Source organism: Osmerus mordax, chromosome 5 (genome assembly GCF_038355195.1).
Source record: "Osmerus mordax isolate fOsmMor3 chromosome 5, fOsmMor3.pri, whole genome shotgun sequence".
Lineage (NCBI taxonomy): Eukaryota > Metazoa > Chordata > Actinopteri > Osmeriformes > Osmeridae > Osmerus > Osmerus mordax.
In genome coordinates, this window is record NC_090054.1 from 4,791,024 (window position 1) to 4,803,646 (window position 12,623).

At 44.8% G+C, this 12,623-nt stretch overlaps 1 protein-coding gene across 1 annotated transcript in view; it reads right to left on the bottom strand.

Annotated features, from left to right (window-relative positions):
- Positions 1-3,329: 3,329 nt before the first annotated feature.
- The window catches only part of LOC136942936 (A-type potassium channel modulatory protein KCNIP2), a 19,896-nt gene continuing 10,602 nt past the window's right edge, over positions 3,330-12,623 (bottom strand). Inside the window, exons 2-9 of the mRNA XM_067236004.1 lie at positions 12,336-12,433; positions 10,817-10,939; positions 10,541-10,610; positions 9,948-10,018; positions 9,715-9,822; positions 9,360-9,464; positions 6,107-6,169; positions 3,330-5,952 (exon numbers count right to left, since the gene is read on the bottom strand). Of these exons, the coding sequence (XP_067092105.1) occupies positions 5,905-5,952; positions 6,107-6,169; positions 9,360-9,464; positions 9,715-9,822; positions 9,948-10,018; positions 10,541-10,610; positions 10,817-10,939; positions 12,336-12,433 (686 nt within the window). The 3' untranslated portion in view covers positions 3,330-5,904. The remainder of the gene's footprint in view (positions 5,953-6,106; positions 6,170-9,359; positions 9,465-9,714; positions 9,823-9,947; positions 10,019-10,540; positions 10,611-10,816; positions 10,940-12,335; positions 12,434-12,623) is intronic.

Below are 12,623 nucleotides of genomic sequence, written 5' to 3' on the forward strand. Positions count from 1 at the left end.
TGGCGCTGGGGGTCAGGGGTCAGGGGAGGTCATGGCGCTGGGGGTCAGGGGAGGTCATGGCGCTGGGGGTCAGGGGAGGTCATGGCGCTGGGGGTCAGGGGTCAGGGGAGGTCATGGCGGAGAAGTGGAGGTTCAGGGTGCACTTAACCTCCATACATATGTGAATAGTTAAATTATTTCTTAAAATGTTGCTTTTTGTAAAACTGTAATGCAATAACACTGACAATAAATGCTAAATAAACAAAATCTGTCTTTTTTTTTGGGGGGGGGGGGGGGGGGTTGTCATCCAAATATGCATATGCAGTTGGTTGTCTAGAGAAATAAGTGGGTAGTTGGACGTGAGCCTCCATGGATCAAAACCAGGTTCCTTCTGAACATTACAGAGAATATGCTGGAGTGCTTTCTTGTAGTTTTTGTAATGACAAATACACTGTGGAGACTTGAAGGGCTCCCAATTGTAAGTCAATGGGATGAAGTATTGATTTATTTTGATTTAGCTCAATTGGCTTACTCAAGCAAGATGGCTCATTCCACAGCTTGTTGAGACAATGGGTTGTGAAAGTGATTGGATGTCAGTGATACCTACTTAGATAAACATGTTTGACCAACAGTAAGAGTGTGTGAGGAGATGGCCAGCTTGTCATATGAGGATTCTTGTACAGTGTGTCAACAACAATGTCAATATAGCAGAGAAATCATTTGGCATTGTAATGGCTGTTTGACATGTAGCTGTTTAAAGCTCAAAAGTGTAACTTCTAGATGTTTCTTTGTTACTCTATGAAATATTTTCTCTTTTAGCATTGTAGGAATTTCCTTAAATTGTCAACTAGTTCATTTAAATGCTGATGTGATGAACCTTTTAGCTGATGAAGCTACACATATCTCGTTCAAAATAATCACAGGAAGAAAAATATGCATACTTTGGTTTCATTTCCACTGCAGCATATCATAGTCTTCACAAAGTAAATGGCACTAATTTATCTTCAAACATGAATGAGAACAAATTATTTGGGCGGCTTGAATGTGCATTTCCTTATAGGTGAAGCACGTGTGCAAGGTTTGGTCTCGGTGACTTTCTCTCTGGAAATGTGCGTGAGAGTTTAAATCACGTGTCCCTCATCTACACTGACACACACACACTGGCTTACTGCGGGGTGTGTTCTTCTGTTGTGGGGAGGGAGGTCCAGGTCCTGGAGGTTAGGGGTCAGGGTGGAGAGGTATAGCTGTATGGGAATAGTTAATGTTTGGAATTGCAATATCACTTTGTTACAATGAATGCTACACAAATGAAAGTGTGTTGTGTGTTATGTTACAGTTTTTCTCAATAGCTAAAACACTAAAACCCATTGGCTGAACAAAGTTCTCAGTTGCCTGAACTCATTTAGCTCATTGTGCAGTCTGCTGTCAATACCTTAAACCATTTCACGTGGTAAAACACAATTTGCAGATCTCACTTAGACTTTTCAGCAAAACTCTAAACACATTCTCATTCTCAAAACACATTCTGCACTCTAATGCACATGTCATCCATACTGGTAAACACAAGTGGCAACAATCAAATACAAATAGAGAAAACATGTAATTGATTAAATACAACAACTCAAAATTGATTTCACTTGTGACACAACCAATATAAGCCAGTTCTGAGAGCAAACAAGAATTACAATATCACAGAGACAAAGGACAAGTTTGTGAGATGCAGGGTACAGTACTGTAAAAATAGGGGTACAAGGAGGAGGAAGAACAAAACAAATTGCAAAGAGCAACGCAGAGTAGTAATTTCTGATCAATTTTGAGCTACTATGATAGAACAAGTTTTCGTTCATCAAAAGACAACAAAGGATACATATGAAATTTATTTTGAGATTACAGTTTTTCTGAATTGCTAAAACACTAAAACCCATCAGCTGAACAAAGTTCTCAGTTGCCTGAACTCATGTAGCTAATTGTGCAGTCTGTTGTCAATACCTTAAACCATTTCACATGGTAAAACACAATTTGCAGATCTCACAGACTTTTCAGCAAAACTCACTTGTTTCAAATGATGTGACACAACCAATATAAGCCAGTTCAGAGAGCAAACAGGTTGTTGAAGGTGGGAAAATATTGCTTGTGATGTCGACGAAGTGCTCTGGCCTGACCCAGCCCAAAGACAAGAAGAAGCACATTGATCACATGTTTACTCCTTAGATTTTTGTCCCTTTTACTGTAGTATTGTATACTGTAGTACAGTGCATTGTAGGCTGTATACTGTACAATGAACAAATTGTATGGCCCTGAACATTGTGCTTTCCATTTGTTACAGTAACATTACTGACTGCTCAATAGATTTTGACTGGTTGCAGGTTCATATCAACAAAGAACAAGAGTGAGTTGTGAGTAGTGAGATGCAGGGTACAGTACTGTATAGAGGTACAAGGATGGAGAAAGAACAAAAAAAATTGCAAAGAGCAAAGCAGAGTAGTAATTTCTGATACATTTTGAGCTACTATGATAGAACATGTTGTCGTTCATCAAAAGACAATGACGGATAAATATGAAATTTGTTTTGAGATTACGTAAAAATGTACTTCTCCTTCAGAACTATATGTTTTGAACAATGTGTTTTCAATTTTTTTGTGTATTGTTTACTGACTGCTTGATAGTGTATATCATTTTGATCACTTTGTTTATGATTTGAGAGCAGTGTTTGATTTTGAGCACAGGTAAATCTGTTTTGAGGCGAAAGCTTGATTTTGAGCACAGGTAAGAGTGTTTTGAGGCGAAAGTTTCATTTTGCAAGAGGATTCAGAGGTTTTGTAAATAGTGCTTGAAGATGAGGTTTTGTGTTTACAGTTTTGAGAAAATCGGTGACTGTTTCAAGAATGTGTTTTAGCAATTGTGAAAAACTGTAATGTACTTCTCCCTGAGAACTATATGTATGGAACAATGTGTTTTCTATTTTTTGGTGTATTGTTTACTGACTGCTTGATAGTGTATATCATTTTGATCACTTTGTTTATTATTTTAAAGTAGTGTTTGATTTTGAGAACAGGTAAATCTGTTTTGAGGCAAAAGTTTGAATTTGAGCACAGGTCAAACTGTTTTGAGGCGAAAGTTTCATTTTGCAAGAGGAGTCAGAGGTTTTGTAAATAGTACTTGAAGATGAGGTTTTGTGTTGAATGTTTTCAGAAAATGGAGCAAGGTTTCATAAATTGTGTTCTAGCAATTGAGAAAAACTGTAATCCAAATGATGCATATAGTGCTGTAGTCGTCTGTTAGAAAAACCACCTGGAGAGTTATCAAATGAATTACCTCCAGTCATTTATGCATAGCAATTGTGATTTTATTGTCTCTGTACAAAATATACACATCTTGAATAATATGCAATGCAACCAGTCGAGGCTAGCAAACTAGACAGTCGGTAGGCTACAACAGGTCAGCAGGTTTTTGTTGCTCTACACATAGTACATGCGAAGATAGACAGAGCTCCCCTCAGGTAGGCAGGGTGGAAGTCACCTACGGCAGCAGCTAAGGGACACACAGAGCCAGGGCGCTTTATCCCAAAGGAAAAAAAGAAAGAATAAGATGGTGCAAAATATATTGTAGTGTTATAATGTGAGAAAATTGACAAGGTATTAGCTGGAAGTGCAGGCAAGTACAACAAAGACATCTTTCCTTGGACCAGAACCACACTGCAGACAGTACACTACTGAAAAGACTTTGAAATACTTTCTTAAAGATTTTGTAAAGCATACTAGTATTATTACTATTAAATGAGACCTTAAATGGGAATAGTCTGTCAAGTACGTTTAGTCAAGAATTAGTTTTGGGAATGCTTCCAGTTTTAATACTCAATGTATTCAATATCCCATCCTCTTCTTTAAATGCTCTGGAGCAGGTTATCACCAGTCCCTCATCACCAGTAGAATGTCTCTCTTTCTCTCTCTCTTTCTTTGTCTCTCCCTCTCTCTGTCTGTTTCTCCCTCTCTAAAAAAAACCCTTGGTGATGTTGAGTTGGAATTAGCATTCTAGGTAACGGAACAGCTTAACCACACAGACACGCACACATACACACACACACACACATACACCTTCAGTTCTGTTTTCCCAATCTTTCTGGTAATTCTGACTCCTCCAGTACCAGTAGCTTTATTAACAATACACATCTCTTAAGAGTACGTCTTCAGTGTGTCAATCTTTGGTGTTTTAGAGAGTGGAAGAGGTGAAGGTTATCTCTCTCCCACACACACACACACACACACACAAACACACACACAAATACATAAAGTGCAGCTCAAGCGTCTCTGACACTCAAACAGATGTGTAATCGGTCATGTGTGGGATAAAAAAAAAAAAAAAAAGGGATGTTATTTTAAAAACAAGTATTGCTCGAGTCTTGCTTTTCTCACAAAAAGAAAGAATACACACACGTAGCCAGAATGGACTTTGCTGCTGTTACACGTGACCCTAGTAGTCATCTACTTCATTCTGTAAATACTATCAGCATCACAACCTTTTCAGTTGCCAGGGGAACCGCGTGTTTACCTCGGAACAAGCCGTGTTTGATTCAGTCTCGCTCCGAAAATCCTGTGGACTCCAACATGAATGTAGCATATTAATCGCTTAATAAATGTCTGGGGAGGAGCTGGTATTTTCAAAGTGGCATGTCTACTATGTGAAAGCTGTATGATGTAAAGAGTTAGCAACACAAACTGTTATTGAAGAGATACAACAGTCACAACACACTCACATATACGGTTGTGGAAGGCCAGAGGGCTGACTATGAATGGGTAGTCTAGTTTTTCCCATGGAGACACACACAGTATATAGTTGTGCATACACACATACACGCACACACTCATACAGCATTGTGTATTTCTAGGGGAGAGTATACGATAGGATTTCACACCAGCAAGGCCTCTCTCTCCCTCTCTGTCTCTCACACACACACACACACACACGTGCACACACACATACACATCCATGCAAGGTGCCTGTGGATGTGGGAACAGACAGACAAACAGACAGAGACAGCTTTGGAGTTTCTCTATAAATACATATTAGGTTATTTGTGACATCATCATGCTATAGTAGAATTAACTATTTATCGAAAAACAAAATGTCCAAATCTCAACACATCTGCCAATCCATCTCTCTCTCTCTCTCTCTCTCTCTCTCTCTCTCTCTCTCTCTCTCTCTCTCTCTCTCTCTCTCTCTCTCTCTCTCTCTCTCTCTCTTGCAGTAACTCCTCACATTGTGTTTGGTTGTTCCTATCTCTGGTGTCGTTCCCTCTGTTGTCCACTAGATGGCGCACAAGTCCTCTGGCTTCCTAGAGGGCCGTGTGTACGGAGTTCATAACCTCCGGGCTGGAGTGCTCCTCTGCTCCTCTGACCCCCCCCACCCCCCGACGGACCCATCAGCCTGGATCCTGTTAGAGAAGCTCCATGCTGATCCAGGGTCAGGGCTGAGGGCGGGTCTGGTCTTACTGAGAGTCCAGCCTGAGGGTTCTGGGGAAAAAGCAGCTGACTCCAGATCTGCAGAATCATGGTGCGTCCACATTGAGGAGGACAGCAGTGTGGGCGTGTCTGGTCTAGGAGCCAGCCTCTTCTCTTTCTGTCCCCGGGCAGGAGAAGGGGGACTGGATGGAGGGATGAGGACCCCTAGTGTTGTAGACCGGCAAGGACGGAGAAGAGCGAGCGAGAGAGGGACGGAGGGGGGAGGTGAAGTTCCAACTATCCTACTTACACGTCTCCACAAACACTCACGCACACACAACATGGATCAAAGCAGTCACACATCCTCACATCCTCATGCATACATGTACACGTATACAGCACACACACACACACACACACACACACACACACACACACACACACCACCCCCAGCCTGCCCTCTCTTAATCTGTGGTTTACTCAATGACTAGATGACGTTGTCAAACAGCTGCATGGACTGCATGATGTTCTCATCCTGAAAGAGGTAGAACAAAAAGAAAAAGAGAGCAGTTAGATAGATTGAGAGAAAATGGAGTGTGTAAGAGAAGTGATAGATCATCAAAAATACTTCTCAACTGTGCAGTGTAATATAGGTTGTAGTGGAGAGATGGCCGACCAGGTGACCTTACCTTTTGGCAAGACTCCATGAACTCCTCAATAGTGACCACCCCGTCATTGTTACGGTCCATTTTCTGATGAGAGCACAGAAGACAGACACATTCAGAAAGAGAGAGAGAGAGATGGAGACACACAAAAAGAGGCAAAGAGAGAGAGACAGGGAGAGAGAGACAGAGAGAGAAACAGAGAGACAGAGAGAGACAGAGAGGCAGAGAAAGAAAGAGCGAGATATGGTGAAAGGGCAACAAAGAGAAAAGGAGAGAGAGACAGAAAGAGAAAGACGGAGAAATAGAGAACCAGAGAGTGTGAGTGAGAGAGAGATAGAGAGAGAGAGAGAGAGAAAGAAAGAAAGAAAGGGAGAGAGTTAGGGTATAGCCTTAAAGATCCTGTAGAGTAAATTCCATGTTTTGCTTCTAAGTACATTAAATATGTGTGAAATGAGTTCCTGAAAGCATGTGCAAAGCGCTAAAACTTTGTCACACTGAAATGTGGAGTTAAACCGAAGAACAGTTTCTCTTCCGTTTTCAGATCAGGTTTTAATGGGCGGAGCCAAAAAATGCCCTAACAACGTCATTTCGCCCTATCTACGTCAGATCACTGAATGGCTCCTCCTGCTGTACTGTTATTGTAGCATACATCAGCTAGCTAGCTAGCTTCAGGATGTCTCCCACCACCCACAACTGCATCTTCCCTGGATGCAAGAACTACAGCTGCGCTGCAACGCCATTTAAGTTCACTATTGCTAATGAAAGGAAAAATAGGTGGATAGATTTTGTGAAGAGACACGCTCATGGAAAGCTTCGGATAAACTCCAACAGCCGCCTCTGCACTGACCATTTCACAGCGGACAGTTTTAACATGGACCAGAGACAGACGGGGTTCACCAACACACGGCTTCTCTTGCAGCGCGGAGCCGTACCGAGCATCGCCCCTCCGGCCGTTCATCCTCCGGTCGCACCTGGACCATCCACCGCCGCCAGCAGTTCATCACTCAGTTCTGTGTGCTTGTTATAATTATACTAGACAACTTTTCCAGAGGTATCTCTGCTATGAGTTAGTGCAAACCGCTAAATTGTTATTAGGCTACTCGGTGTAGAATGATGGTATTTTGTTGAAATGGTAGCTAATGTGTTAGAAGTAGCCTAGTTGGAGAGCTCACTGTCTGCTGTCTCTGGTGTCCATTTTTACTGTTACAGCTCAGGGGAACATTTCATTTATATGCATCTGTATGTTTCACTCATTGAACAAATAAATACTAATTCTATACGGTTTTGTTCGGCTTGACGTAGCGTCCATTATCTGGGTCGGAGGTAGGCAGCGAGGGGCGGAGCTTCAGCTCCTTCAGGCGACACGCCCCCCCAGTCTCAAGGAGAGAAGACTGCTGATTTTTTCACGATTTCAAAGCCTAATTTAACATACTTGTCGGTGTTATTTTTTCATTCGAATTTGGATGGGTAGTTAATAACACATTATTTTGTGATGTGGCGAACTTAAAACTCGTTTCCAGGTCCACTTTACAGGATCTTTAAGACAGTTCTGTTTTATCATGCACTGGTACTGACAACTCCCAGTGACAGATGAGCTGCCTGCTATGTTTCCAGAGATTCTGTGCTGATAAATAGAGCTGAAGCTCTAGTAGAACTCGAAGAAAACATTCCTTTGGCCTGAGCATTAAAAGTCCAGTCAAAGAGATTTATGGGTCATATATACACAATATAACACAGGTCATTCTGGGCAATAACATTATTTGGACAGAGCAAGGCAACAGTCACATAGCAGGCATAACATATCAAATGTTCCTTCAATTGTATACATGTTTCAGCTTGATGAAGGGGCAGAAATGGGATATCTTAGTGGCAATATGTCAAATTACTTAAAAGTATGTGTATGTGAGAGAGACAGCGAATGTGTGTGTGTGTGTGTGTGTGTGTGTGTGTGTGTGTGTGTGTGTGCGTGTGTGGTGTTTGTTGTGGCTGGGCAGGGCAGGCCAGGGACTCAGTCACCCAGTTTGCGGCACATCACAGCACAACCTCAGCCTCTCCAGGTCAGCACCATGGACAGCGCCCCCTGATCAGCACAGGTAGAGACCAAGGGGCAACCTCTGGGGTTGAAAAATGAAGCCAATGCGGAAGTGGCTTAAAGTGCAATACCGCCGATGGTTGCCAGGGGCTGGCTCCAAAAAACTCTGGCTCCAATTGAGTCCCATTCAAAAATCGCCAAATTCTCTCATGAAATACAAAGTAAAAAGAAAGTATTCCACAATTCATTATGGTGTCTTTAGCTAGATTCCCTTCTTCTTATCAGTGTCCTGGTGGTCCATCTGAAAATCATTTAATAATTAAGTAGATATTAGGCCTCACAGATCGTTATATTTGGGGACGTGGGTGGATTGATTGACAGGTCCAGTCTGGAGTGATTGACAGCCCGTTTGCACAAGGGGGGTCTTCTCGATGGAAGCTAACGATGTTTGCAGTGACTTTGCAAAGTTTACTAGCCAGTTGCATAGAGGCAAGTAGAGGAGAAAGGCCGGTAGCGAGGTGGCTTCTCAGTCAGATCCGCCCATGGACCCGCCCTTCGCCCCTCCACAACTTTGCCCTCTCGTCCAAATATGGTCACTTCTGTCTCCAAAACCCCCCAAGATGGCGACCAGGAAGTGCAAACATTGAGGCTTCAAAACGGGCTTTCACAAACCAATGGGTGACGTCACGATGACTACGTCCATTCTTCATATACAGTCTATGGTAGAGACCAGCCCTCCAGGTCAGCACCAGGGACAGCACCCTGGTGCACACCACCGCAAGAACTCCCAGCTTATTCACCAATCAGCCGCCCACTAGCTCCACTATAATAGCCAGAGGCTGTTCCAGTGGAGGAAGCGAAACCATGGTGTCTCTCTACCCACCAAACAACGGCACAGTCAGCCTCTACGTCCAGACCCGCGACCTGAACGCTCGTCCGATCGCTTCCCCCGAGGGCCCGAGGCCCTGTGCCTGGGTCAAGTGGGAAAGCGAGCCCAACCCTCGGCGCGCGTTGCCATTACTTCTCCCTCCCCAGCAAGTCAGCCTCTGCGCTGTCCCTGCCGCAGTGTGCGCTGTATGTGCAGTGTGTGTGTGCAGTGTGTATGTGCAGTGTGTGTGTGCAGTGTGTATGTGCAGTGTGTGTGTGCAGTGTGTGTGTGCAGTGTGCGTGTGCAGAGTCTGTGTGGCGTGTGTGCGTGTGGTGTGAGTGTGCGTGTGCAGAGTCTGTGTGTTGTGAGTGTGTTACCTGAAAGAAGCTCTCGACATGCTCTCTGGGGGCATCGTCCTGCATAGAGGGGTAGGTGTATTTGCCCATCATGTCATAGATGGACCTCATGATGTCCATCATCTCCTGAGGAGCGGAGGGGAACATATGAACTTTCAAAGACAGGGTAAGAACATGAACATGAATGGGAAGAGGATCAAAAGGACAAAGGAAAAAAGGAAAGGGGTGGGGGGAGGAGTCACAATAACCATCAATGGAGAGGGGAGAGGGGGAGAGAGGGAAAGATACGATAGTCAAAGATGTGTGTGTGTGAGAGAGAGAGCGAGCGAGAGAGAAAGAGAGCGAGGGAGAGAGAGAGAGGCAGCGTATGTATCACCTCTTTGGTGATGCAGCCATCCTTGTTAAGGTCATACAGGTTGAAAGCCCAGTTTAGCCTGTCTGTGATAGTTCCTCTCAGAATGATAGACAAGCCAAATACAAAGTCCTGTCAAAACACACACACGTTTGTACAGCGTTTATGGATTCAGTTGTAAATTCCCATTGGAACCAGTTCCCCAGACAGGCAGATAGACAGGCAAAACTCCCAGCTCATTCGTTTTTTTGTCTTACCTCAAAACTAACGGATCCATTCTTGTTGGTGTCGAAGGCTTCAAACAGGAAGTGAGCATATGTACTGGAGTCTGGAAGAACAGCAGGTGTATCTGAAACATGGCCCCCACAGCACTATACTAACATCACTAATTATAGAAGCACAGATAAATATAACTGTTATCTAAATATATCTTCATATGAGACCTGTGCTACCCTAACACATTCAAGCAAGTCGTTTGTGAAACTACATCTGTAAGCAGAGGCATGTGTTGAAGTGTTGAATGTCATTTGACAGTACAGTAGACAGATTTGCATAAAACACCAGTGATCCATTGGTGGAGTTTGGCGGGGGGGACGGGACTCTGTGTCTTCTACAGTTTCAATATTATTATTCTCAACCTGTCTCACTTTACTTCACTCTCTCTCTCTGTGCCCCTGTCTTGCACAGCCCCTGTGACCAACACTACACCAAGGGATTGATATTGTGAGTTCTCAGAAGTTCAGATGGAAGGAGTCTCTTTCAACAGAGAAAGAATGTTTCTCAGATGTCAGAGCTAACAGGCAATAGCCTAGAGCCTCAGCAGGTCAGGGGTCAGGGGTCAGAGACTCACCTCCCTGAGGGAAGAACTGGGAGTAGATGGTCTTGAAGTTCTCTTCATTCACGACGCCGCATGGACACTCCTAACCAACAAAAACAACAATAGGTCTTTCATATCTCCTCTCCCCTCCTCTCTTTTCCTCTCCTCTCCTCTCTTCTCCTCTCCTCTCTCCTCTCTCTTTCTCTCTCCTCTCTTCCCCTCCCCTCCCTTTCTCCCCCTGCTCTCCTCCTCCTCCCCCTCTCTCTCCCTGACTGAAGGCAGGGCGAGGGAGCTGCGGTCCAGACGTACATTTTTGAAGCCTCTGTAGAGGACCTTCAGCTCCTTCTTGGTGAACCTGGTCTGCTCCTGCAGCTTGTCCAGGCCCTCGGGCCGGTGGCACACCGTGGACAGCTCAAAGTCATCCTCGATGCTGTCTGGAGGGAGAAAGGGAGGGGAGGGGGGGGGGGGGAGAAAGGAAGGAGACAAGGGGGACGGGGAGGAACAAGAATGGAGGAGGAGAGGACAGGAGGGGAAGGGAAGTGATGAGAGGGAAGAGGAGAGCAGAGGTGAGGAGAAGAGAGGAGGGGAGAGGAAAGGAGGAGACAAAAATAACAGAGGAGAGAAAAGTAGAGGAGAGAAGTCAATGATACACATTATACACATAAAATAAAGGGGATTATTGGCTACATTTATTTCCAATTATATCTGGGCTACTGTATTTATATATAATGCACTAAGTGGCTATTTCTCTATGTCTCTATCCATCAACATTGATGTATCTATTAACTGTAATTAAAGAAAATATAATAAAATATCTTATCAAGTCATTTTAAAATAAACCATCAGGTAGAAGGCGAAATGATTTAATTGCTAAAAATCCTCACATCTAAGTACAGTGATAAGTCTCGATGCCAAGGTTGGCATGGCAACAACTGTATGATTGACAGGTGAGGAGGACATGAAGCCAGAATCTGAGAAGTAATACAGGTCACACTGAGAATCCTCCACCGCCACAAAGCGTCAGTAAACAATTAGAAAAAGACAACCTCCAGGTGTCACACTACACATTGGTCTCCAGCAGAATGAGGCTGAGGTATCCAGCACCCAGAACCTCAACCCTGACCCATGCACACACACCTCACCCAGACACACACCTCACCCAGACACACACCTCACCCTGACACACACCTCACCCAGACACACCTCACCCAGACACACACCTCACCCAGACACACCTCACCCAGACACACACCTCACCCAGACACACACCTCACCCAGACACACACCTCACCCTGACACACACCTCACCCAGACACACACCTCACCTAGACACACACCTCACCCTGACACACACCTCACCCAGACACACCTCACCCAGACACACACCTCACCCAGACACACACCTCACCCAGACACACACCTCACCCAGACACACACCTCACCCAGACACACACCTCACCCTGACACACACCTCACCCAGACACACACCTCACCCAGACACACACCTCACCCTGACACATACCTCACCCAGACACACACTCACCAGACACACACCTCACCCTGACACACAGTTCTTAGAACTGGTAAGTTACAGTAAGTAAACTATTTAGTCAGACCAGAGTTACAGTGTGTGTACTATAGGTACCACAACCAGACCGTAGCTGGAACCCAGTGTATTTGCATCTGCGTTTGATTATGTGTCTGCTGTATGTATGTTTGTGTCTATGCGTGTGTGTGTCTACAGTATGTTTCTGTTGTGTCGACGTTTGTCGTGTGTGTGTGTGCGTGTGTGAGACAGGGCGTAGAGGGAGTTAGGAGTCACTTGCATTGACTGACAGAGGGAGGGGCGTCCGGGGGTGCAGCAGGGGAGCAGCTTGAGGAAGCGCTGCTTAATGGTCTGTTTGCTTTGGCTGCTGGGAGGATTACCTGGAAGCAGCGACCATAGAAGAGATTAGACACGGCGACACACGCACACACAAACGCACTCACACACGCACTCACACACCCGTGCGTGCACGCACACACACACGTGCACGCACACACACATGTGCACGGATAGCGTGCATGTACATGCAGCGTACACAGCATACCCCCCCCCCCCCCCCCCCCCCCCCCC